Source organism: Eublepharis macularius, chromosome 11 (assembly GCF_028583425.1).
Source record: "Eublepharis macularius isolate TG4126 chromosome 11, MPM_Emac_v1.0, whole genome shotgun sequence".
In the NCBI taxonomy this organism is placed as follows: domain Eukaryota; kingdom Metazoa; phylum Chordata; class Lepidosauria; order Squamata; family Eublepharidae; genus Eublepharis; species Eublepharis macularius.
The window spans coordinates 27,657,593-27,680,835 of record NC_072800.1 but is presented as its reverse complement, the minus strand read 5'-3'; the positions used below and the strand labels follow the sequence as shown (position 1 = coordinate 27,680,835).

General features: G+C 37.6%; 1 protein-coding gene across 1 annotated transcript in view; it reads left to right on the top strand.

The window, feature by feature from the left end:
- The window catches only part of BBS9 (Bardet-Biedl syndrome 9), a 309,282-nt gene that overhangs the window by 36,698 nt on the left and 249,341 nt on the right, over positions 1-23,243 (top strand). Inside the window, exons 8-11 of the mRNA XM_054991070.1 lie at positions 1,496-1,577; positions 2,386-2,569; positions 7,951-8,080; positions 20,089-20,270. Coding sequence (XP_054847045.1) covers positions 1,496-1,577; positions 2,386-2,569; positions 7,951-8,080; positions 20,089-20,270 — 578 coding nt within the window. The remainder of the gene's footprint in view (positions 1-1,495; positions 1,578-2,385; positions 2,570-7,950; positions 8,081-20,088; positions 20,271-23,243) is intronic.

Sequence of the window (23,243 nt, the reverse complement as noted above, 5' to 3'; positions counted from 1 at the left end):
CAAAAATTGAGTATTAATTTCATTCATACTCAAAAGTTCAACAAGAAGGTGTTAAACATGGAAGATCAAGGTGAGAAAATTCTTCCAAATCTTTTTTCAAGGGCTGTTTGCCACAATTGTACAATTCAGAATAAAATCTAAAAAGCTGTGAGATTATTTCAGTAGAAGCAGTATACATCATATTTCCCTCATCCTTGATCAAAGGAATATAATTCTTATTGTTTTGCTGTCTTAAAGGATGTGCTAAAATTTTACCTGATCGCTCACCACTTTCCCAAAATAACTAATGCAAATAAATCAAAACGTACCCTGCTTTTATTGACAGCATGCAATATAACTCATATTTAATCTTTTGCAGCTCCTGATAACAATCTGGTGTAGGAGATATAGCAAACTAACTTAGATATTTCAACTTCTTTTCCAGTGGTATTTCTTTCCTTACTCCGAGCTTCTTCTCGTGAGAGGCGTATGCAATAATTCTTTAATGAAAGCTTTAGAAGCATCCCATTCAGTAGCACAACTACTATCTGTGCCTTGGTTAGTATTAAAATAATCTGATAATTTAGCCATCATTTAAATTTTAAATTTTCATTTTTAAGAAGAAAGACATTAAATACCATATACCAGGAGGTCCAACCCAATCTGGAAACTGAAGGGCTAATGAAATGGGTGCATGATCAGTAATAACAATTACATATATGTCACAGGCTATAATCTGGGGCACCAAAGATGCTCAGACAAGAAAACAGTCTCATAAAATAACAACAACAATAATAACATTCAATTTATATACCACCCTTCAGGATGACTTAAGCCACTCAGAGCAGGTTACAAAGTATGTCATTATTATCCCCACAACAACAAACACCCTGTGAGGTGGGTGGGGCTGAGAGAGCTCCTAGAAGCTTTGACTGACCCAAGGTCGCCCAGCTGGCTTCAAGTGGAAGAGAGGGGAATCAAACCTGGTTCTCCAGATCAGAGTCCCATGCTCTTAACCACTACACCAAACTTCTCTACACCAGAAGCAGTTGTGGTGTAGAGAAGAAACAAAGTATAATCTCTATCCCTTGGATGAAAAACACTCCAAGGATCATTAAAATCTAATTCAACCATATAGACTTTAAGCGTAGATTTTACCAAAGAATACTCTTTGCATGGGGGTTTACTTCTAAGACTGTATCTAATATTTCATTAAAGTATACTCCCTCTCTTCTCTATTTGCATAACAATCTTCGTATTTTCAATCTTAGTATGCTAAAAATAACTCACATATTTATATAGGGTATCCATACAAAACATTTTTTTGGTGCTTGGATTAAAATCTGTTAGTTCCATCAAGGTATATTCCATCTCATAACATTTAAAAAAGAGATTCTTGAAAATATGTTCAGTTTTTTACTGTATGTTCTAATACAAGGATTACATCCCCCTACCCAACGTAAAAATATAAAATGGCTTAAGAGAAATAATGTACTTTTTTTGTTTGTTGCAATAGGTACGAAGTGCTTGCATTTGCAACAGATGCTTCCAGGCAAGAAACCGAGCAACAAAAACTAGGGTCTGGAAAAAGGCTTGCGGTAAGCTCTGCTTGTTGATAAAAACAACCAATGGCATGCTAAAGAAGGGAAAAAATTAAGTTCCAATTCATGTCAAGAACATAATTCCTTTTTTTAAAAAGGGGTGTCTCGAGACACAGTTCTTTAAGCAGCTTTATAGGCAATGAGCTTTTTGTTTTGTTGCTCTCCATAGGAGGCTTCCTTGCAGCATAAGAAGCTGTGCTTTAACTTGTGGAAATTTCAGATGCAACTTGTGTTGAATAATGGGTTGCTCTGCTTTAGAGAAAGTATACTTCACATTTTCTGTATCAAGTCAGTTATATATATACATACATATATTGTGGGTACCACATACAAGTCTTAATGACTAATTTTTGTGGCTTTTAAAATTCTCCCTTCATTGGTGTATCTTTACTATGATGGAGTTTCCTTTGCTGAACTGAATTTGTGTGATGGAATCTAGGTAACAACTGACAAATCTAGCAAAAAAACAAACCCAAAGTCACAAAGCCCGCAGGTCACCTGTGAATATGGTATTGGAAATGCAATGTTAGCACCACAGATTATTGTAAGTTACTTGCTGATTACATCCAACCTTGTAACACTAATTTTAATGAAGCCACTATATCACGAAGCTAGTAACTGTTGTTTCTTTTTTAGGACTGAGAAATATTATAGCACTAAAATGTCTGTTTTGTGGCTAATCTTAAAACATTCATCTCATGTTGCTGAAAAATCATTCAGTTAGAAGGAGCTAAACGTTTTGCTAATGTCTTCCTGAGTACATTCAGTTTGCTGTACACTGATTTGCTGTGGGTTTTTTCCTCAGGTGGAATGGGTTTTAAACATTGGAGAGCAAGCTCTGGATATATGTGTTGTCTCTTTCAATCAGACGGTTTCCTCTGTATTTGTACTGGGGGAAAGAAACTTCTTTTGCCTTAAGGATAATGGACAAATTCGGTTCATGAAAAAGCTTGATTCCAGTCCAAGTTGCTTTCTTCCATATTGTTCAGGTTTGTGAACAGAAAATTTAAAATAAAAGCAGAGATTTAGTTCAGGCAGTTGTGATTACTATAATGTGACAATACCCCAAGCTAAATATTACTCCTTTTTAATGTTGCTTATTGAAGCTAATTGCTGAGGCCTTGAGTGCATACTCCAAATTTTGTGTGTTCATTATCCTTATTCTATTTTTGAATTACTTAATGATTAATTTGCCATGTCCTGCGGTTGCTATAACCACAGCATATGGCATGTTACATGTATGCTAGCAGTGACTTGGTACATAATTATGAGTGAATATGCTTATTGTCAGACCAAGTGACTGTCAATCATGCTTTGAGACTAGTACTACTACTGAGAAATTGCTGAATTAGAATTAGAATTCATTAATAAATTCAAGACTACGTACCCCAGGCTTAAAGAGGACCTTGGATAAGTGCTAATACTCTGCATATCCCATATGTTCAGCTATTTCTCTGTAACTTCCTGTTGTATCTGCATTATCTAGCAAAGCCTGGAAATGTTTCTGCTGTGTGAACTGATTATTCTTTGGATGGGGTGTATGTAGAACTGGCCACTGTTTGCAATACCCCTCCTTTCTGTTGTGTATACAGTGGATTTTCATTCCAGTGCATATGAAGAAGCAAACTCTGACATCTTCCAGACAGCACAGCAGTCTTGATCTTTTCCTCACCTCCGGGATGCCTGCAATCATACCATAATCGGGCGATTATTCCGCTCTGCAGGTTTTTATGTGGACGTTCCCGGCATGTGTGTGTTCTGTCTTCCTCTACAGACAGTTCAGTTTCTTTAAAAAAAAACTTTTTATTTTTAAATTATGAAACATCACAATACAAACATTATCAACAATATTTTGAAACGTGAATAGGAGGAACACAATATTATTGAGCATCTATCTCAGACTGAAAAAAGTATACGATATAACAAACATATCTTTTTCGAGAAATAGATATGTTATATTCATTTACAGATTGAAAGCATCAAACGGATAGGATTTGGCAGGATTTATGCCCAAATTAGCTATATACTCCAATACTGTAAACAAATTTCCAAGAAACTTGAATGAATAGTGATCTGACTCTGAGTCTAAATGAGTGCTTTGATAATTGATCTTTTCCATAAAATAATGGTCCAAGATTTTCTTATACTGTTGGGAGATTGATGGTGGTTTCAGATCTTTCCAAGCCGCAGCAATGGTAGCTTTGGCTGCTGCCAAGAGAATAGCTATTAGGGGTTTTTTTACTCTCTTGATGTGTCAAGATTAACCATAAATCAAGTAAAACTAATCCTGGTGTTGTAGGAAGAGAGTATCCTATAATCTGTTCTATATAACAGATCAGTTTCTTCCTTTCTTCCTTTCTTTCTTTGCTTGTGCTGTTGTGCTGTGTAATGTTTGCATGTAAATAAGTTTTTGTATATTTCTGCTGGTTAATGTGGAGTTTAAATACAGACCTCTGAGGAAAGAAGGAGGGCTAGAAGGGTGAATGCTGTGATTAGATGGTAGCTGTACTCTAGGGAGTGGAGTGAACTGTAGTTTTCAGTCAGAGTTCTGAGATAAAGTATTCATTCTGGCCAAATCAGGCAAACTGTGTGGAAGTCTGGGCCAGTCTTTCTGTATCTCAGAGAAAGGTTATTCTGGCTAAATCAGGACATATGTGTGGAAGTTTATCTTTCTCTTTTTTGCATTTGCACTGTTTTGATGGCTCAATGAGGTGTTCTATCAAACAAATCATTTGCATATGCAGTTACTGCCCCCAAAATCCACCAGTGAATCATACCTTGCAATAGGGTTGCCAATTACCCCTCACCTCCCATCGAGAGAGTGGAGTACCTGTCACTTACTTTGTGCAGAGCATGAGGTCTTCATGCACGTGTGCGCCCTGGAACCGGCATGATGACATCACTTCTGGAAGTGACGTCACCATGCCGCCCGCACAAGTGCTCCCGTGCTCTGCCCAGAGCTAATTTGGCCCATTTGGAGCCCAAATTGGCCTCAAAGCGCAGAAATGCTCCCGCAGACAGCACACCGATGTCACTTCAGGAAGTGATGTTGCTGTGCTGGTTGGGAGTGTGCGTGTGGGGCGTGCTCCTGAGGTGCCTACCGTTGGCAGGCAACCTCCAGGAGCGTGCCCCTCCTGCCAGTCACTGGGCAATCGATGGACAAGGGGGCAAATTTCCAAGAGTTTACCCACCGCTGGCGGGCACCTGGGAAACTTACCTTGCAAATGTGTGTGGAGTTTTTTTGGTAACTACTTTCCTACATTTAACTTGTTCTTTTGATTGACTGTGCTGTCATTCCTCCCTTTTTGAATTAAGTATAGCAGCTAAAGAATAGCCATGATCATCACAGAACACAGATCTTAAGGGAGATGTTGCTTTGGAAGGTTATTGTTGAGGGTCTTCAAAGCACCCTTATGCTGTTTTATTGTCCCATTCTGTTCATCCATCAAGAACGTTGCTGTGTTTATACTCCCGTCATTATTACTGTACACAGATTTTGTGTGTGTGTGTGTGTGTGTGTGTGTGTGTGTGTGTGTGTGTGTGTGTAGGGTAATGGTTAGTATTGAGGCAAATGTTGCTTCAGATTCACCAGTGAATCATTATTAATTGCAAGAAATGCTCTTGTAGCTGCATTCTGATAAGTGAATCATTGATTGTGAACTTTTGAACAGAGGCAATAATTTTTTGTTTTTAAAAAGGTGCCAATAGAGATGAGCACGAACTGGGGGGGAAAGCTAACTATGCGGTTCGTGGTTCATCGCATTTAACGAACCACAAACTATGAACTTTCACGAACTGGTTTGTTTGGTTTGTGAAAACGTCACTTCCGAGTCAGCAGAAGGTCACTTCCGGGCCCGCAGAAGGCCACTTCTGGGGCTGCAGGAAGTCCATTCCTTTTTGCCTAGGAAACTGATTGATCTGTGCCAGGCTGTCTGCTGTGACAAACCAAAAACGAACCAAACAAACCAGCCTAAAGTTCGTGGCGGTTTGTCAGAAATGGGCTCTGACAAATCGCTGGTTCGTGAACCATGAACCAGCCTGTTTCGTCACAAACTTTGGTTCATATTTCGGTTCGTGCCCATCTCTAGGTGCCAATACTCATATATATGGTTGTAGTGATTTTCACCAATTCCGCCCTCAAGACTTGGGAGATCCCTCCAAAAGGTGCTTGTATTCAGTACCAATGAATACAACTAGAAAAAACCCTTGATTAGTCCAGTTACTGTGCTGGCTTTTTGTGGACAACATGCTGGGCGGGATGGGTAGCAAGGTTGGTGAAAAACACCCTGAAGATTCTTCTCACCCCAGTTCAATAACAAGGCAGTGATTTCTCTTTTCTCATTTTGAGATCCCACATACTCCCATAGGCTTATCTTTCTCTTTAGACCACATGATGAAAAAAAGAACCTAGCTCATTGTGTACATACAGCTTGTAAATGGCACCCAGGCCATTTGCATTCCTTAGAAGGAATGTACCTTGTGGCAGTGAGAAGAAGGTTGGCTGTCTGTTCCCGATATTCTGATTGACCATTGCTTCATTTAGCACATGCGTAATATATCACTGTTTTAATAGAAGTTTTTATTGAATGGGTTAACATATTACATAATACACAATACATACTCATTTACCCTTATAATCACAGTATATGCCCCCCATCCCTTCCCCTCCCCCTTTTTCCTTTTTGACTTCCAACAGCACTAAAACCCCTTAATTTCTTATCGTTATCTCTAATTACTGTATAGTCCCTATTATCTAAGGTAAAGTTCATGTTCATTCTCATGGCTCATATTACTTAATAACTATCTAAAGTCCACAGTTGTTCTCTCACATCCCATTTATTTTCCACATAGTCCTTAAACTTCTTCCAGTCAGTTAAAAATTCATTTGGATTCTGCTCTCTCAATTTCCTTGTCAATTTGTCCATTTCCGCCATGTGCAACAGCTTTTGGATCCATTCCTCAACTTCTGGTATGTCTTTTTGTTTCCAGTATTGTGCGTACAAGATTCTTGCTGCCTCAGTCATATAATATAACAAAGTTCTGTCCCTCATGTTAACTTCTTGCATATTCAATCCTAGCAACAGCATTTCCGGGCTCTTCAACAAATTACATTTCATAATTAACAGCATTTCTCCATAAATCTTAGACCAAAACATTTTGGCCCTTTCACAAGTCTACCACATATGGTAAAAGGAGCCCTCATGCTTTTTACATTTCCAACATTTATTTGACATTGCACTATTTGCATTTGCATAATATATCACTGTTTTGATATATTGTTAGCATGCAACTAAAAAAAAGATTAACCACCCAGTGCGCAAAATGGTGAGGAGCAAAATGAGCAAAGCAAAGAGAAATGGCACAGCCATTACAAAAGGCAAAAACCTGAAATCAAGCTGTTTCTTGGGGAAAAAAAGAGGGAAAAACAGGTTTCAGAAAGAGCAAGGGTTGGTGGAGAAAAGCTGGGATGGCAAGGGATTGTTAATGAATCTGTGGAGAAACAATGGCCAAAAAAAAGGTAATGAAAGAAAACAAAACCTGAACATTAAGGCTGTCTAAAAGACGCCTCTGGTCCATGAAAGCTTATGATGCAATAATTTTGTTAATCTTTAAGGTATCACTAGACTCCTTTTTTAAAGGTTAATTTAAATTACTGCTCATTTGAAAACATCTCGGATGCATAATGGTCTATCTGTTGATGGGAGTGGCTTGCTGGGATTACATTACATTGAGCTGACTCCCTCTTGATTTTGAGCTTGATTCAAGATTTATGAAATTCTAATTGGCGTCTTAAACACTTAAAGAATTTCTACAGCCTGTCCCAATTTCTAAGACTGTTTAAGGGTGTTTTGAATCCAGTGTCTGTCAAAAGATAATAATTCTATAATGCAAGGAAATGTTTCTGATTGTTGTTCTTGAACTATATTCTGGACATATGCCAAGCCCTCTGTTTAAGCATATTTCAGATATTTTTTCTCATTTATTCTAGCTTTAGGTTTGTTTGTAGTGGTGAATTTCACTGTATGGCTTTCTTGTGTATTGCTGCTTTTACTTAATTAATATTTTACTTGTTTGGGGTAAGGGCGGGCTGAAAAAAAGAAAAAGAGAGAAAATTAGTTTTGACAATAGGGAGAGGTTGTTTTTTTTTATCAAGCCATATAAAACTGTATCAAAATGTATTGCATGGCTGATGAGCTGTTTGACACTAGCCATTGTTTCTCATAACATTTGCGTACATTTTGTTCTTGCTTAGCAATGCTTACTGAGCTAATATTGTACTTTTTATTATTAAAGTAGTTGAATTGATTACTTCAGGTGTGCATATATAGTATGAAAAATGGCTTCTAATGTCTTTTAATGTTTTTAACAGTGTCTGAGGGAACAATAAACACCCTCATTGCAAACCACAACAGCATGTTACATGTCTATCAAGATGTGACTTTAAAGTGGGCAACTCAGCTCCCCCACATTCCTGTAGCAGTAAGAGTGGGAAATATACAGTAAGTAACTGACAATTTCAATTTCAACAATTTTTGCATTTTTTTCCTGAAAGCCACTTGGACTGATTTTAATGCTAATGTCTTTGTTTGAAATTGTGCAGCTGTTCTGATATTTGATTCTTGTAAAAATCTTAACTGTATGTTTTTAAAAAGTAGAAATTCAGTGCAAGAACATACAAAACATGGCAAAATGTTAAAGGCTAGAAATGGGGACACAAGTGAAAGCTACCATTAGCATTTGACATAGAAACAGGTATAATGTTGGTGTCAACTACTGCTGTCTTGCAGCTTACTAACTCTGATGCTTTTTTGGTAATTTAATTGCTGTTTTTATTGTTTCATGTTCTGTTCCAATCTCTATTACTATTGAATGCTTTTTAAGTGGAAAGATAAGCTAGAAATTTAAAAAAAGTCATAAAGAGTTCAGAAAGAGGCTGTACTTTGTGCTTAAGCTAGTGCTGAATGAACCCTTAACTGTTGTTAAGAGTGCAAATTTTAAGCACAGCTGAGGCTGAACCGAATTCACAGTCTTGTCCTTAGCATCTCTCTCCCTAAGTATTACCATCTGGGATCCTAGACACTAGGTGTTCTCCTCTCCATTTTCTAGGGGCAAGTTTTTTGAAGGAAGATGATACTGAAACAGTTTTTTTACTGATGTATATTTTTATACTCTAGCCCTGTCAAGGAGTTAACAACAGCTGATATAGTAGAAGCAAAATTACAAAACCTGTCTATCGAATTCCTTTGATTTCTTGTAAGATATGTTGAAATTTTTTTCTCTCTTCTCCCACCAAGAAAATGTAGTTTTAAAACATTACAAATAATTTGAGAAATAGGAACGTGTTAAATATGACCTTTTTGTATATTGTTATATTTGTTACAACAAATACCTTGGTGGGGTGAGCTATTGGAGTCTTTGCTGGACCATGACAGAATTTCTAGACAAACATCAATGTAATCTTGGATTCCAGTTCCTGATTTATTTAAAACACTGCATATTTTGAAAGCAGTGCAGATCTATAATTTTATCTTTGATATCCAAAGATGTAAAAAGAACAAGTAGAACTTATTTACAATAAAATATATAAGCTTATTTGGTTGCATTTTTAAATCTGTCTTGGTGTAATAGTTAAGTTCTAATAGGGATTGCAGAATTTCAGTACTTAGTATTTTTATTTTTGAAAAAAAAAGTATAAGTGACAGAATGAAATGAAAAACCTATAATTTGTACTTGTGATTTTCTAGACAGTTTTCACCCATTGTTAAGCAAGCATGGTTTGGAAGAATAATTTGAGGACCTTATTTGTCCTAGACTATTCTTGAGGCGTACAAAAACCTATCAATTTATATTGACAGCTTAATGCTACCATTTGTGGTCTGCAGAATACTCAGTTGGACATGTATCTTGTATGAATGAGCCTGCTTCCCCATATTGCACTTGGAGTTGCAGAAAATAGGGAGAGGAACCTCTTTGGTGTTTCTTACTCCTTTCCTAAGAAGAGCTGTTGACAGGTTTTATTAACCAGCTAGAAGGGAATATGCTCCAAACCTGGACCTAGACCACCATGTTCTATTTTAAGGTGAGGGGTTTTGTTTTGTTTTTGGCAAGATGCCTTGTCTCCAGTGCAAGGTTGGAATAATGATGGAGATGTGAATTCAGCGGAATAATCAGAGAGAACTTGAGAGAAACCAAAATTCAATCATGCAGTTAAAATAATATTCAAATATGTTTCAATATCAAAATACTAAGGAGCACACAAGTATTGTATTCAGTTCCAACACTCACATAATATTTATATGCACATTGCAGTGTGAATCTCAAAGAATGTAGGGCTATAGAAGGGACAACAAGGAGAACGTTGAGATTGAGACAGTATCTGTCCTGTTCAGTGCTGGGAAGATGTCTGGGGTGACTTATAGTGTTCTAGGGGGTCTGAAGAGCCAGGTGGACCGCAAATCTACACTCACCCAAAGGTTAGGAGTTCTAGGAGGGATTTCTTGGCAAAGGTGCAAAGCAGGAATTCAGGCAATAAAATCTAAGAAGTAGTGCTGAGAGGGAGAGCACATGGAGCAAGAAATAGTCTTCAGATACAGACTATAACTGAAGATAGTCTGATTAATCCTTGAGATTGGATTGAAATGTTTTAGAATGACAGATATAGAGCAAACTATACCTGATTGAATCTCTTTAGGCTTGTCCTTTTGTGTCAAGGCTACAACACCTTATCATGGCTGAACTAGCTAGTTGTTATCCTCCATGATTAAAGCACACACATATAAACATGGTCTACTCATGCCTTTTCCCTAGCCAATATAGTCTCTTTTGCCTTGCACTCACACTCTAACTGGATCTCACCTAATCCTTTTGGTAAACAACTCTTTAGACAAGGATAGGCAAGATTTCCAAAGAAAACTGGGGCCACAAAATGTGAGGGTCAGAATGGTCATGGAAACTCTGTTTTGATGATTTAAGCCTCTAAACTAAAAGAGTACTTGGCTATTGAGTCTTGCTCCCTTGTAGAAGAGGATTGTACAGAAGTCCCAATCAGCATATGCACTACAATGGAAAAAGATTCTATGTATTGTCGAAGGCTTTCACGGCTGGAGAACGATGGTTGTTGTGGATTTTCCGGGCTGTATAGCCGTGGTCTTGGAGTTGTAGTTCCTGACGTTTCGCCAGCAGCTGTGAGTGGCATCTTCAGAGGTGTAGCACCAAAAGACAGAGATCTCTCAGTGTCACATTAGAAAAAGATTCTAATGTTTATTTTGAGCTGCACATGTGTTAAGATATTTGTATATCAGAAAAAACTGGAAGAACCATGGTTACATACAAGCACCGTTTTATCATTTATTTGACTTAATGAACAAACTTATTGTATAGTTCTTTGATGCAGAGATAGCTGACATATTTCTATGAAAATTCAGTTACAAGATTTTCACCCACCATATCATGAGACTTTAAAGAGATTTTTCTTAGACTGTGGTCATTTCTCTGTTACTTTAAAAAAAAGCATTGATTTTTCTGTCTGTGCATTGGGAAGGATGTATTGGGAAAGGTTTCCTTGGCCATCTTGTTCAGCTTAGTTTAAGGTGGGTAGCTGGATTGGTCTGCTGTAGAAGAGCACGATCCAGTAGCATCTTAAAGACCTAGTAGATTTCCAAGAATCAAGGCTCCAGTCTAGTTGGTCTTTAAGGAGCTGTTCAACTACAAGTTTCCAGGGGTTTTGCTTGTCATGCAGTATGACCACTAGCTGGAGTGAATACATGTCATCACAGTACAGAAACACATTAAGGTCTCTAATGGTTATCGTCTCATTGTTACTTAGGAGTTGATATCCAGGAGGAGTTCAGATGTCAATTCTTTTTTTGAAATGAAATTCTGTAGGTATTTGTTCATGAGGGAAAGCACTGTAATTGCCCTTCATGGGAGAATGATTCTGCTGAAATACATTAAAGATGCCCACAGTCCTGAGACCTTCAAAACAAGTCCAGTATGCTTTATTATAAGGGGATGACAGGCATGGACTTGTTACTGACAGTATATTATTTCACTTTTCTGAATATTGTTTTACTTGGAAAAGAAATAGTTTGCTCCTGGCAGAACAAATCAAACAAACAAACAAACAAAGGCCCAGGTGCGAGTGAGCAAGGATTTTCAAGATGATCCCCTCAACAACCAGCAACCATTGCTTCTGGAGAGATCTGTGCATTTATATTTCAAAGAAATGATATTGCTTAGTGTCTGTTGAGAGAGAATCAAGCAGATATGCTTCATTGATCAATTACTTCTTTACCATGGAACACCTATGCAGTCCAGAGGCTTTGGATTATGCTTTTTAGTAGTATATATGCTCTATTTAACCTGCATGTTTATTCAGGAAATATATTAATTAGAGTCAGAAACTTGATTTAAGTCAGTCCATGCTAATTTGTAGGAAAGATCCCATAACATTGATAAAAGTATAGTTATCACTAACTGTAATTTGCTTATAAACTGGAATCAGGAGGACCCATGGTTCCAAAAGGGGTTTTTTAACATTGCAGTTTGGAGACAAATAATATTAGCAGTAACAATTGTTTGCGTGGTTTAGATCAGTCATGGCAATGTATTGTCACTACGAACCAGAAAGCAAAGGATGGACTCAGTGCATTTGAGGGGAGTGGGAACAGAGTATGCAAGCTCACTGCCAGGTTGTGACATCCAAACAGAGTTAATGAATGAACTACAAGAGATGGGAAACTTATGTAGTATTTTGTAGTTTTTTTACAAGAAAGGGAAGGCAAAAACATACAGCTCTGTAGAAAAGAATAATAATAATATAATAATATTTGATTTATATACCACCCTTCAGGATGACTTAACACCCACTCAGAGCGGTTTACAAAATATGTTGTTATTATCTCCACAACAACAGTCACCCTGAGAAGTGGGTGGGGCTGAGAGAGCTCCAGAGAGCCGTGACTAGCCCAAGGTCAACCAGCTGGCTTCAAGTGGAGGAGCGGGGAATCAAACCTGGCTCTCCAGATTAGAGTCCCGCACTCTTAACCACTACACCAAACTAGCTGTCAAACATACAGCCTGGCATAGTCAACAGCAAATAAATAGGAGTGGAAGCTTAAGGAAAACATGATGAAAAGGATAGTTATAGTTGAATGAAAGTATAAAGGATGTTAAATGGGAATGAAATAGTGGGTGGGGTTTATGTGGTGGACGTGTGAAAAAGCTAAGCATTTCTGGGGGGAAATAGTAGACGCTATGTCAGATATATTGAAGAAAAAAGTTGTTAGAAACCCAGAATTGTTACTGTTATGTATGAACCTAGAAGACTTTGACAAAATGGACAGGATAATGGTATTTTATATGACTACGGCGGCTAGGATAATTTATGCACAGCTGTGGAAGACAAAAGAGATACCGTCGGTGGAAGATTGAATTTTAAAAACATTGAGCTTGGGTGAAATGGATAAACTAACGAGGAAACTTCGAGAGGAAGATATGGAAGAGTATGTAACAAGTTGGGAGAAATTTAAGAATTATATAGAAAAAAAGTGGGACATTAAAGGGAAGGTGTGGTCTTTGGATACTTTCTGAGGGGAGGATAGTGTTCTGTTACTTTCAATTATTATAGAGGTAGTAATCATTATATTAGAGGTAAAAAATCTAGTCTGATAATATACCATTTTATTGATATATGTAGGTATAATATGTTATAATTTACTAGGTTATAATGTTATGAATTGGATAACAATATAAAGGATATTAATAATTTTGAACATTATAGATATATGTAATAGTGCTATCTAAAGATATGCAATGGTATAAAATATATTAATACGACCCATTCTTAGAAGGTAGTATATAGCTATTAATATAGGGGACATAATATGTTGTAGGTTATTGGATATTATTGATAGATAGTACTAAAAGATATGGAATGTTAGATAATGGTATTTATCATTAGATAGGTATTATTTTTTATATAGTTTAGCTTGGTTAAGGTTTTATTTAAGAGGTAATAAAGGGAATGGAAAACTGTCAGAAGTCAACGAAAAAGGGGGGGAAAGGGTGTGGGGGTATTACAATATGATGGAAAGTTAACTATGTTTTTATATTTGTATAATGACCCATCCAATAGAAATTTATATATATAAAAAAAGAAATAGTGGGTGGGGTTTCAAATGAAACTACTATACATTCAGTTTTCTTCATCCAGAGGGGAAAGAATACTTTGGTCTCCTTTCCAGCCCATCTGTTACTGCTTCTTGTAGCTAACATCACCACAACTGTTAAAGCATCATCATATAAAAATAGCAAACTCCCACATAAAATAGGGAAAACTTAATATTTATGGTAGAATTTTATAGACAAAAGATGGCAGGATTCATCTTTTTCCTTTTTGGAAGAGTGCTAGTTTAACTAGCGTTGCCAGTTACGGTACATAGAATTAAATGACTATATGCATTTAGTGTTTTCAGAGAATATTCAGTATACCCTAATATAAGAAGTTTCAGCACAATTATTTTTACAATTTTAATCTAACTTCACACTAAAGAAAAGTTAGATAGTGGAATAAATTTATATTTAAGTTATATACCCCTTCATTTGCATTAGCTAGAGATTATCGTGCAAAATGTTTTTAGGACTCATGGGTAGATTTGTATTTCTTAACCAAGTTTTTATATTCAGGAGTATAGCTATGGATAGCAAACTTTTCTGTATCTGTAGTTATCTCTGGTCTTTCTCTTATTTATTTTGATGAGCCACTATATTAATGGTGTAAAGTAACTACATGATTCTGTTCTGCAGAGGTTTCTTCGTACATTTGTTGGCATGTTACTGTAAAAAGGAATCGTATTGCCCTTTTCCCTGAACAATTACTGAAATACTTCTTTATCTCATGAAGCCTCTCAAAATAATGTAAACTGACCCGAGATTTTCAAATGTGTATTCTCTGTGCAAATTATTTATCTTTCCTGGCCTACTTGTAGCCACCTTTTTGTTATTTCATGAGGGTTGTAAATAGCAAATCAGTTTTCTTATATTAATACAGTATATTAAAACTTGAGAAGAAGAAAGGCATAATTTTCCCACAATATGTGTTCTCTAATTTTTCATATAATAATGGTGCTGGCGGTTCTGCATTCTAATCTAGCAATAGTCACAGGCTTTTTAGTTAAGACAGAGGAGTGAGACAGCTCTGGCTCCCAACTGTACTGTAGCTTTGCTAGGTTAAAGAAAAATCCACTGCTTCCTCTAATAGGGTTTTTTTTTTTAGCATCCACATGACATTGTCTTCTAATTGCCCCTTTCCAGGCTTTCCCCATCCTCTGTACATTTTTAATGAATTCTGGTTTGCTATGGGTTTTTTCAGGAATAATACAGTCCAAGTGTGTTAACAAGTTATTGGGATGGGAACCTATGCCTTTCCAAAGATTCCACCCACAGTGGCACCATTATCCTTCCCGTAGCTCGTTGTGACTGCCATTTTTCCTACAGTACCACTGGAGGGCTTTCTGAGAACTTTAAAAAATTGGTAACTGCTATATAGCTGTAGCGTAATAATGTTATAAAAAATCTGTTGCTGTGATCTGCTAGTTTCTTTGAGTTTTCAGCTTGCTTCCCCTCCTCCCCAATAAGTGTCTGGCCCTCTTCACAAGGAGGGTTGGGTTGCTTGCAAGCAAGGCCACTTAATTAGCTCTTAATTAGCATGGCAGTGTAGCCTGGAAATGAGCATAGCAAGAGAGCCAGATACAAAGACAGAGCAACAGAGCTTAAAGATTTGGATCAACCTCCTTCCTCACAGAAAGAGAAGTGGTGGCAGCGTCAACTTTAATTGATATATAAGTACTTCGAAATGTGTTCTAAACTGTCAAAGAATAACTGTTCAGTGGTCAATATGATGATGACAACTGCCAAATTTGGTTTTCTGACTCAGTGTGTAGCTGGATAGATTTGCAGCAGTCCTCTTAACTCAGAACTTTAACAAAACTACCCAGTGCCATAGTTGCTGGGCTGCTGGACTTCTAATTTTTACATTGACATCCATTATCACATGCATAGAAATTAGAACAATGCTTTCATATATTGTACTTTTGTCTAGCTTTCAGCTACTTGTTTCAAACTTTTCCAATAGGGAGAACCTATTTTGTAATGAGTCATATAGTTCTTTGGAGGAAATTTAGTTTCTTTGCTTTCAGATATTTATTCCTTGCATGGGATTATTTAAAAAATATTGAACAGAATTATGTGGAACAGTAGTTAAAAATCTATTTAACATATATATTAAATAGATTTTTTGTGTGATGTCACATGTGCTGTTATCTTAAAGCAGCAAGAATAGAAAAATGAGTTAGTGGGAAATATATATAGAAATTTTAAACTGCTTTTTGTACATCTGCTTCTAATTTAACAAACCTCTTCTCTAAGCCCATTAATTAAATTTTTAATAAGACTTGGTATCACTTTCTTGATTTGGAAAGTGTGGCCCGTGAAGCACTGCTTCTGCATAATGCCCATTAAAGTTGACAAGTCTTTACAGGCAAATTGCTTTAGTGGATTGCAGCCCTACTTGAATTGTACTATGGTTAAGAATTAATGGAAATTATTACACGCAAGTGTAGTTATACTTCTAGAATTTCATCTTGTATAGACAATCAAGCCATAATTTCGACCTTGTAAAAGGTTAGTCACCTGTTTAATTTAACACAGCAGGCATTTCTTAAGTATGAACTAAGATTTTTGGCTTTATTTTGGTTTAGTCGATATGATGAAAGCATTTATTTACACATTATAGTATTGTAGTCACCAGTGGGATGCTGGTAACTAAAAGCTACTATCTTGTTCTTGGAAAGGCGTTTCTTGTTGTTCAACCAATAAGACAAAAAATGACATGAACTGCTTTCATCTGAACCTTGGGAGAATCCATTTAAATGGTAATTGTCCAGCCTTTGAGTCAATGGTGGGTTATTTCAAAACGTCAAAATAAAAAAATGGCTATTGGATGACAGCATCTTTTAGAAAGATGCCATTAACCCTTGCTTGAAAAGGGTTGCCCAAGATGTGCACAGTGTGCAGTTGCAACATTATAGGACGTATTCCAACATAGGAAAGTTTTCATACAGGAAATAAACCATCAAGCATTTAGACAGCAAGGTCTTAAATCGTTCATATACACAGAATGAGGGTGAGAAAGCAAATTAGATGGGTCTGCTGTCCAGAGGTTAATGAGCATAGTGTATTGGCTCTATAGTCTTACTTCGCTATACTGTATAGGCCAGGCGGCCAAAGTAGTGGTGCCAGATTCACTAGACCATGTATTGTAACCTGGACTTTCAGAATTTCATATTGCTTAAGGCTTGGCCCTAGTCTTAATGTTGGGAGTACTCTTAACAGTGAGCGTGACAGAATAATTTTGGGAGGTGTGAAATATGCCAACATTTACTAATAGTTAAAAATGAAAATAAAATTTGGCTTAGCCTATGAAAAAATTGGCCGTTGTGGAGAAAAACATATTGGCTACTGGAGAAACTTTAGAATATATTTAATCTGTGTTTATATATGCGCAGTCCCTTGGAAGAAATGCGAGATTTGACAAGAGGGGTTTTTTGTCCAAAGTAGGAGTGTTTTGATACTTTGAAATTATTGTTCATGTAAAAAGAAGCATTTTATGTTGAAAATCACAGTTGGTGTGGGTAAAACTTGTTTAAAAATAAACAAAAAAATGAAGTATCTTATGTGGCTTTAGGAAAGCTGATAGCTTTAGCCTGGGACTGCTGCTGTCATATCTGTGGAAATTAGGAAAAATGTGATCGAAATTTAATTAACTAATGTAAGAAAAATCTGTCTTGATGGAAAGGTTCAGATGATGATGATACTTAATTTGTAAAAGTTTAGTCATTTATTCTCCTTGCTACATTTTATAGCCTTCAGAACTTTTACTGTCTGTTAGCAGTTGTGCACAATCCATGTACAGAAAAATCGGTATAGAAGAATATAGAAATCCTGATAATGTAATCGTCTTTTAAATCACAATTGATTTAGGTTTTGTTCTGCTTTCCTGCATACTATATAGTTAGGGTTACCAGGTCCCCCCACCCCCTGGGCGGGAGTTGGGAGGCCCGGCACCTACCTGTCATCCTGTGGTCAAGTGTGTGCTCCCAGCCTGTGCTATGGAAGTGATGTCATTGTAGGGCTAGGGGCCACCCTGGGAGCACTCCTGCGCTCCGCAGGGGCCCGAATCAGGCTGGATTGGGCTGGGATCGGGCCAATTCGGCTAGGATTGGGCCTCTGTGGATTGTGGGAGTGCTGTGCAGCCCAGGAGTGCACCCTGGGAGGTGCATTCCCCCCTGCCGGCCAGGAAAGTGGGGGTGGGAGCAAGGAATCCCCCAGCCCCAATGAGAGACTGACAACCCTGTTAAGTCAAGATAGTTAGAAGGCTTAGTACCATTCAGTAATTAGAATAATTCTATAGATGACATTTCTTCACACTTTTTGATTCCATAGACTACAAATATCGCATGCTGTCCTAATTAGGACATATATTTCTGAAAGCAGAAAAGGAGTGAATACTGTTAAAATGGAAATGTATTTTAAAAGTGTAAAAAGTAGAAAGTGGTAGGTTGCTAGTAACTTTTTAAAAACAGGCAGTTATGTAATTTATGGATTGTTGGCTTTATTAATCCAGCTGGGACAATTGATTTTTATTGTATGAGTGAAAGTATGCAAAGCATGAGGATTTGTTAAAACATTATGTTGTGATCAATTTGTTTTGCATTAAAAATGCTATTATTTTTGTCCCAAATCCAGTAAAGAATAGTGGGGGTTTTTTTGTTCAGATTACTACCATATGTGTATAGAATTTGCTTTGAACAATAAAGTTATTATAGATACTAGAATGATTTGTTTCTCTCTTTAGTATAAAAGTGTTATTTTAGCATTTACATTTATTTGGCTATTTTAGGGATAGTTTAAACATTATTCTAGTTTCTAAAGAAGTAATTGAAATTGCACATTTTTAAAAGTGTTAAAGTAATAATGTTTGCAGAAGTACAGTACAAAAGCAGTAGCTGTAGAAAAATAACTATAAAACTGATTTTAAAAGCCCTTCAAAACTGCTGTTCTCAACTTGCTCTGGAGCAATACAAGTTTAAGTAATTCTGTTCTCTGGCAAGGCAGTTGAGAATTGTAGGTCTCAACTAGGTGTCAGGTGTTCCATAAGATGAATTAATACATCATAATTCAGTTGCTGCCTCTCTTTTGTATCAGTGTATTTATGAATTCTTGGGAAAAAGTTAACAGGAGTATATCCCCTTAAAGTTTTCATGGAGTTCTGTATACTTACATTTTAAATATGAAACACCATAGATTTTAGGACCCAGAGGAAATATAAAATTCTGGCTGGAATCCTCCATACATCTAACCTATTTAAATAGAAATGAAGATAATAGGATTTAAGCAGCCAACTGTGCATAGGATTGCAGCAATTATGCTTGAGTAGAGTGAAAGCAAAATCATTGTGTTTTATATCCCTTTGCTTAAACAGCTTATATTTCTCAAAACCAGAGCAACTGTAAAGGAAATATTGGCAGAAAGGAATAGATGACCAAAATAGAAACATTTTAAGACTGCCTTTTCGCTCAGATGTTCAAAGAACCCTTACTGGGCTTTTAAATTTGTATGGAGGCATTCATGAGATTATTACCCAATCTTAAGAGTTGCCATGTGAAAATGCAGATGCTTAATATTCAGAATGTCAGTCATTAGGCCAGTAGAGCTGCATAGAGTAAAATGTCAAGTTCAGCATGATAGTTGTGCTGCTGTAATATTTCAAGTGGACACAGTGGTAGAAATAGTTAGGATCTAGGCACGTTTGATTTCTCAGACTTAGATTTGCATGTTGTGACAAAAGGGGCTTAAATAGTCAAATTATGCATTTGTTAAGTAAGTATATGCCTGGCTTTTAAGGAAAACAGTTTTGAGGGGAAGCAGTTTTTGGTGGAGCAACATGGAATACTTGTTGTGTGTTTTATTCTCTGCACAACCCCTCCCTGGATGCATTTCCCCCTAGAGGGAGTTTGGGTTTGCTTTTACTCTCACAGATAACGTTAGGACTGTTTTAATTTCAGTCCTTAGGAAGTTACCACCTTCGTTGCCATGAATAGGAAGAGGTATAGATGGGAAATATTGCTCATTTATAAAGTGGTTTGTTAAATTTTATTGCTCATTTGAATATTAGTACTGTTTTAAAACATATTGAAATATGTTTTAAATATGTACTACAGTTCTTTGCATTTTGGCAGTCCTTAAATTATGTGGTCATAATTACAATTTTCTAATGATGAAAATTCATAATGGCAGTGCTTTCATATTTGTTATGGGTAATTATAGACCCAGTAGAAGCAGTTTTGCCAATTTTGCTGGGAAACTATTTTTAATAGAAGCAGAATAACAAAATCTTTGCTTTGTGCATCTTTTCTTGCATCATGTAAAGTCTCCTTTTTTTACACAGCGATTTGAAAGGTGTGATAGTTGCACTGAGTGATAGTGGCTGCCTACAATGCTCCTATCTTGGTACAGATCCTTCTTTATTTCAAGCTCCTAAAGTTGAAGCTAGGGATATAAATTATGAAGAATATGATGCAGAAATGAATAAACTTCAGAAAATCATAAAAGAAGCCACAAAAACCAAAGGTACATAAATACTTTTAATTGTCACAGTATCAGTTTTATTTTGTTGTCATCTGCTTAAAATTGAATTTATATTTGTCCTTAATTATCCAGTGAAGTGCTGTATATCTAATGCATTATTTGATGTAGAATTTGTATCAAATTCTCACTTAATAAATTGTGCATATAGCTTACTTTTACTTAGATTTTTGTAGAAACAATTTTATTTAAGGCAGTAGTTCTCTGCCATTTTCCAGCCCAAATAAGGTAATACAATTGTAACAGCAGCACACATATTATGTTATATGAATTACACAATTTATTACACCACTGAACACACAATTACACCATTTATTACATACTTAAATGTTTGTAGAACATTACTATTATATATAATAAACATATGGGTTATATTAAAAAGGACTCAAACATTGGATAATATTTATTGATTTAGAATGTATTTATTCCATCTTTCCAGAGTCCTGCTCGAGGTATCTTACAGTTGAAAACCACAATATTAGCCGTCAGACATAAGCAAAACAAAAACTATTCATAAATTAGAAGACCATTAAAAAGCGGATAGTATAAAACTACTAATTAAAAGTCTAGATAAACAGATGTGTTTTGGTTTGGTGCCTAAGAAAAGTAAAGTGGGTGCCAGGCAAGCCTCAGGGGAGAGGGCGTTCTAAAGAAAAGATACCACCACAGAAAACACCCTGTCTCTAGTTGCCACCCATACAGAGAGCAGGGTTTGAGAGGTAGATGTTAACTGATGGGCTGGATAGCGTAAGAGGAGATGATCACTCAGGTATTCTGGCCCCAAGCCATTTAGAGCCTTAAAGGTAAGAACCAGCACTATGAATTGTGCCCAGAAACAGATGGGTAACCAGTGCAGATCTTTCAGTATGGGATGATATGATCCCTGTAACCAACACTTGATAGTAGCCTGGCAGCTGTATTTTGGACCAACTGAAGTTTCCAAACTGTTTTCTAAGGCAGCCCCACGTAGAGTGCATTACTGTAATCTAACTTGGATGTGTTCTCAAAGCATGTATCACTGTAGCCGGATCACACTTTTCAAGAAATGACCATACCTGGTGAACCAGCTGGAGCTGATGAAAGGTGCTACATGCCAAAACCTAAGCCTTAAAATGTAGTACTACGAAGCTGTGCCCTTGCCTCTTCAGGGGAAGTGCAACCCCCTCTAGGACAGTCCCCAAGCAGCTTCCCCATTGGCCAGCAACACCTCAGTTTTGTCTAGGCTGAATTTCATTTTATTGGCCCTTATCAATCCCATTACTTTCTCCAGGCACCTATTCAGGAATTTCACAGATGCACTGGACTTAGCTGTTAGAGAGAAGTAGGACTGGCTGGGTGTCATCCGCGTATTGGAAGCACCTCACTCCCTGGAGTGGTGGTTTTGTGTGGATGTGAAATAACATGGGGAATAAGATAGAACCCTCTTAGACCCCATAACATAAATGTCACGGGGCTGAGCAGCAGTCCTTCAGTACTACCTTCTGAAATTGATTGGTCAACTAAGAGTGGAACCACAAAAGTCAGAAGCTTGATATAAATCTGTAATATTGAGAAATTAATATTAATATCAATTTTGTACTTTCAGTTCTAAAAGTTGATAAATAGGTGCCAACATTTCATGAATGTCACAGTGCTCTCTCAGTCTTCTCTGTGTCCCAACAAGTTCAGTGAGTTGAGACATTTGGGTGACATGCCATGTTCTAGAAATCCGTTAATCTATTGCAGATAATAAAGTATTATACCAGTTTTAGCTGTTTTGGCAGCCTTCAGTTTACAATTGAATACAGATGTTTTCATAGTTATGTAATTTGTTCCTGCTTTTTTGTTTATTATATGCCACAAAACGATGAGGAGTAGTGGTGTAAAGAGTGGGATATCTTTCTTCCTTTTATCTTTCCTTTTCACCAAATCCAACTAAAAGACTCATATGAGGAAGCAGCCTTTTGGCTGCATATCACTTTTTGAATTGGAAAACACAGGTATAACTAAATTGGGCATGTCTACAAGTGCTGATGCTGTCTTATAAAATTGCATTACTTGCATTGAAATATGCACTTAAAAGCACATTTGTGGGTGCAAATACAGATGCATGTTCATCTACGGTCTTCCTGTGCAGTCCCACATGGGACTGCGCACGCGCAGGCCTGCCGATACCGGAGATTTTTATAGCTCTAAACCACTAGGGGGCGCTCCAGCCTCCAATCGCGCATGCGCGGCCGCTTTCCCGCCGAAACGGCTCCTAGGAGGCGGAGCGCCCCTCACATACCCTCAGTTTCTCTTTCGCCGCCGATCGTTGAGGTTCTTGCTCTTCCTTCGTCGCGATGGCTGAGACGGCCTTGTTCAAGCGTTGTGAGACCTGTAACCGCAAAATGACAAGGTCGGATGGCCATTCTATTTGTCTTTACTGTCTTGGAGAAACGCACAATGTTCAGGCGTGTAAACATTGCCGTGGGTTTACCTCCAAGGCTCGGGCCGAGCGGGCGGATCGATTGCATGCCTCCCTCTGGCAGCGGGCAATGTCGGTAGAAGATCCTCCGCCGAAGTCCTCTTCTGCACCGGCTGCGCCTTCCCGTCCTCTCTCGGAGACGTCGGTTACTAGAACTCCGCGTTCCAATCCGTCCCCGAGTCGTTCGGCCCCGGCTCGGAGTTCGTCGGAACCGACAGCTTCGGCTCCGAGAACCGTTCGGAGTCGACCTCCTTCAACTTCGTCGGCGGTCTGTACTCCACCTACCCGTGAGGTCAGCGGTGACAGGGCTACCTCGGGTCCGAAGACGATCCCACCGGCTCCCCGAGAGATATCGGATCCGAGGGCTTCGGATCCGACTTCGAAGTCACCTACCAGAACCGAGCCTGAAAAGAAGAAGAAGAAGCGTAAACATTCCAGCAAACATGATAGGGCAGTGTTGGAGACCCTGCTTACCTCTTCGTCCTCGGTTCCGACCGGTCCTACCCCGGCTC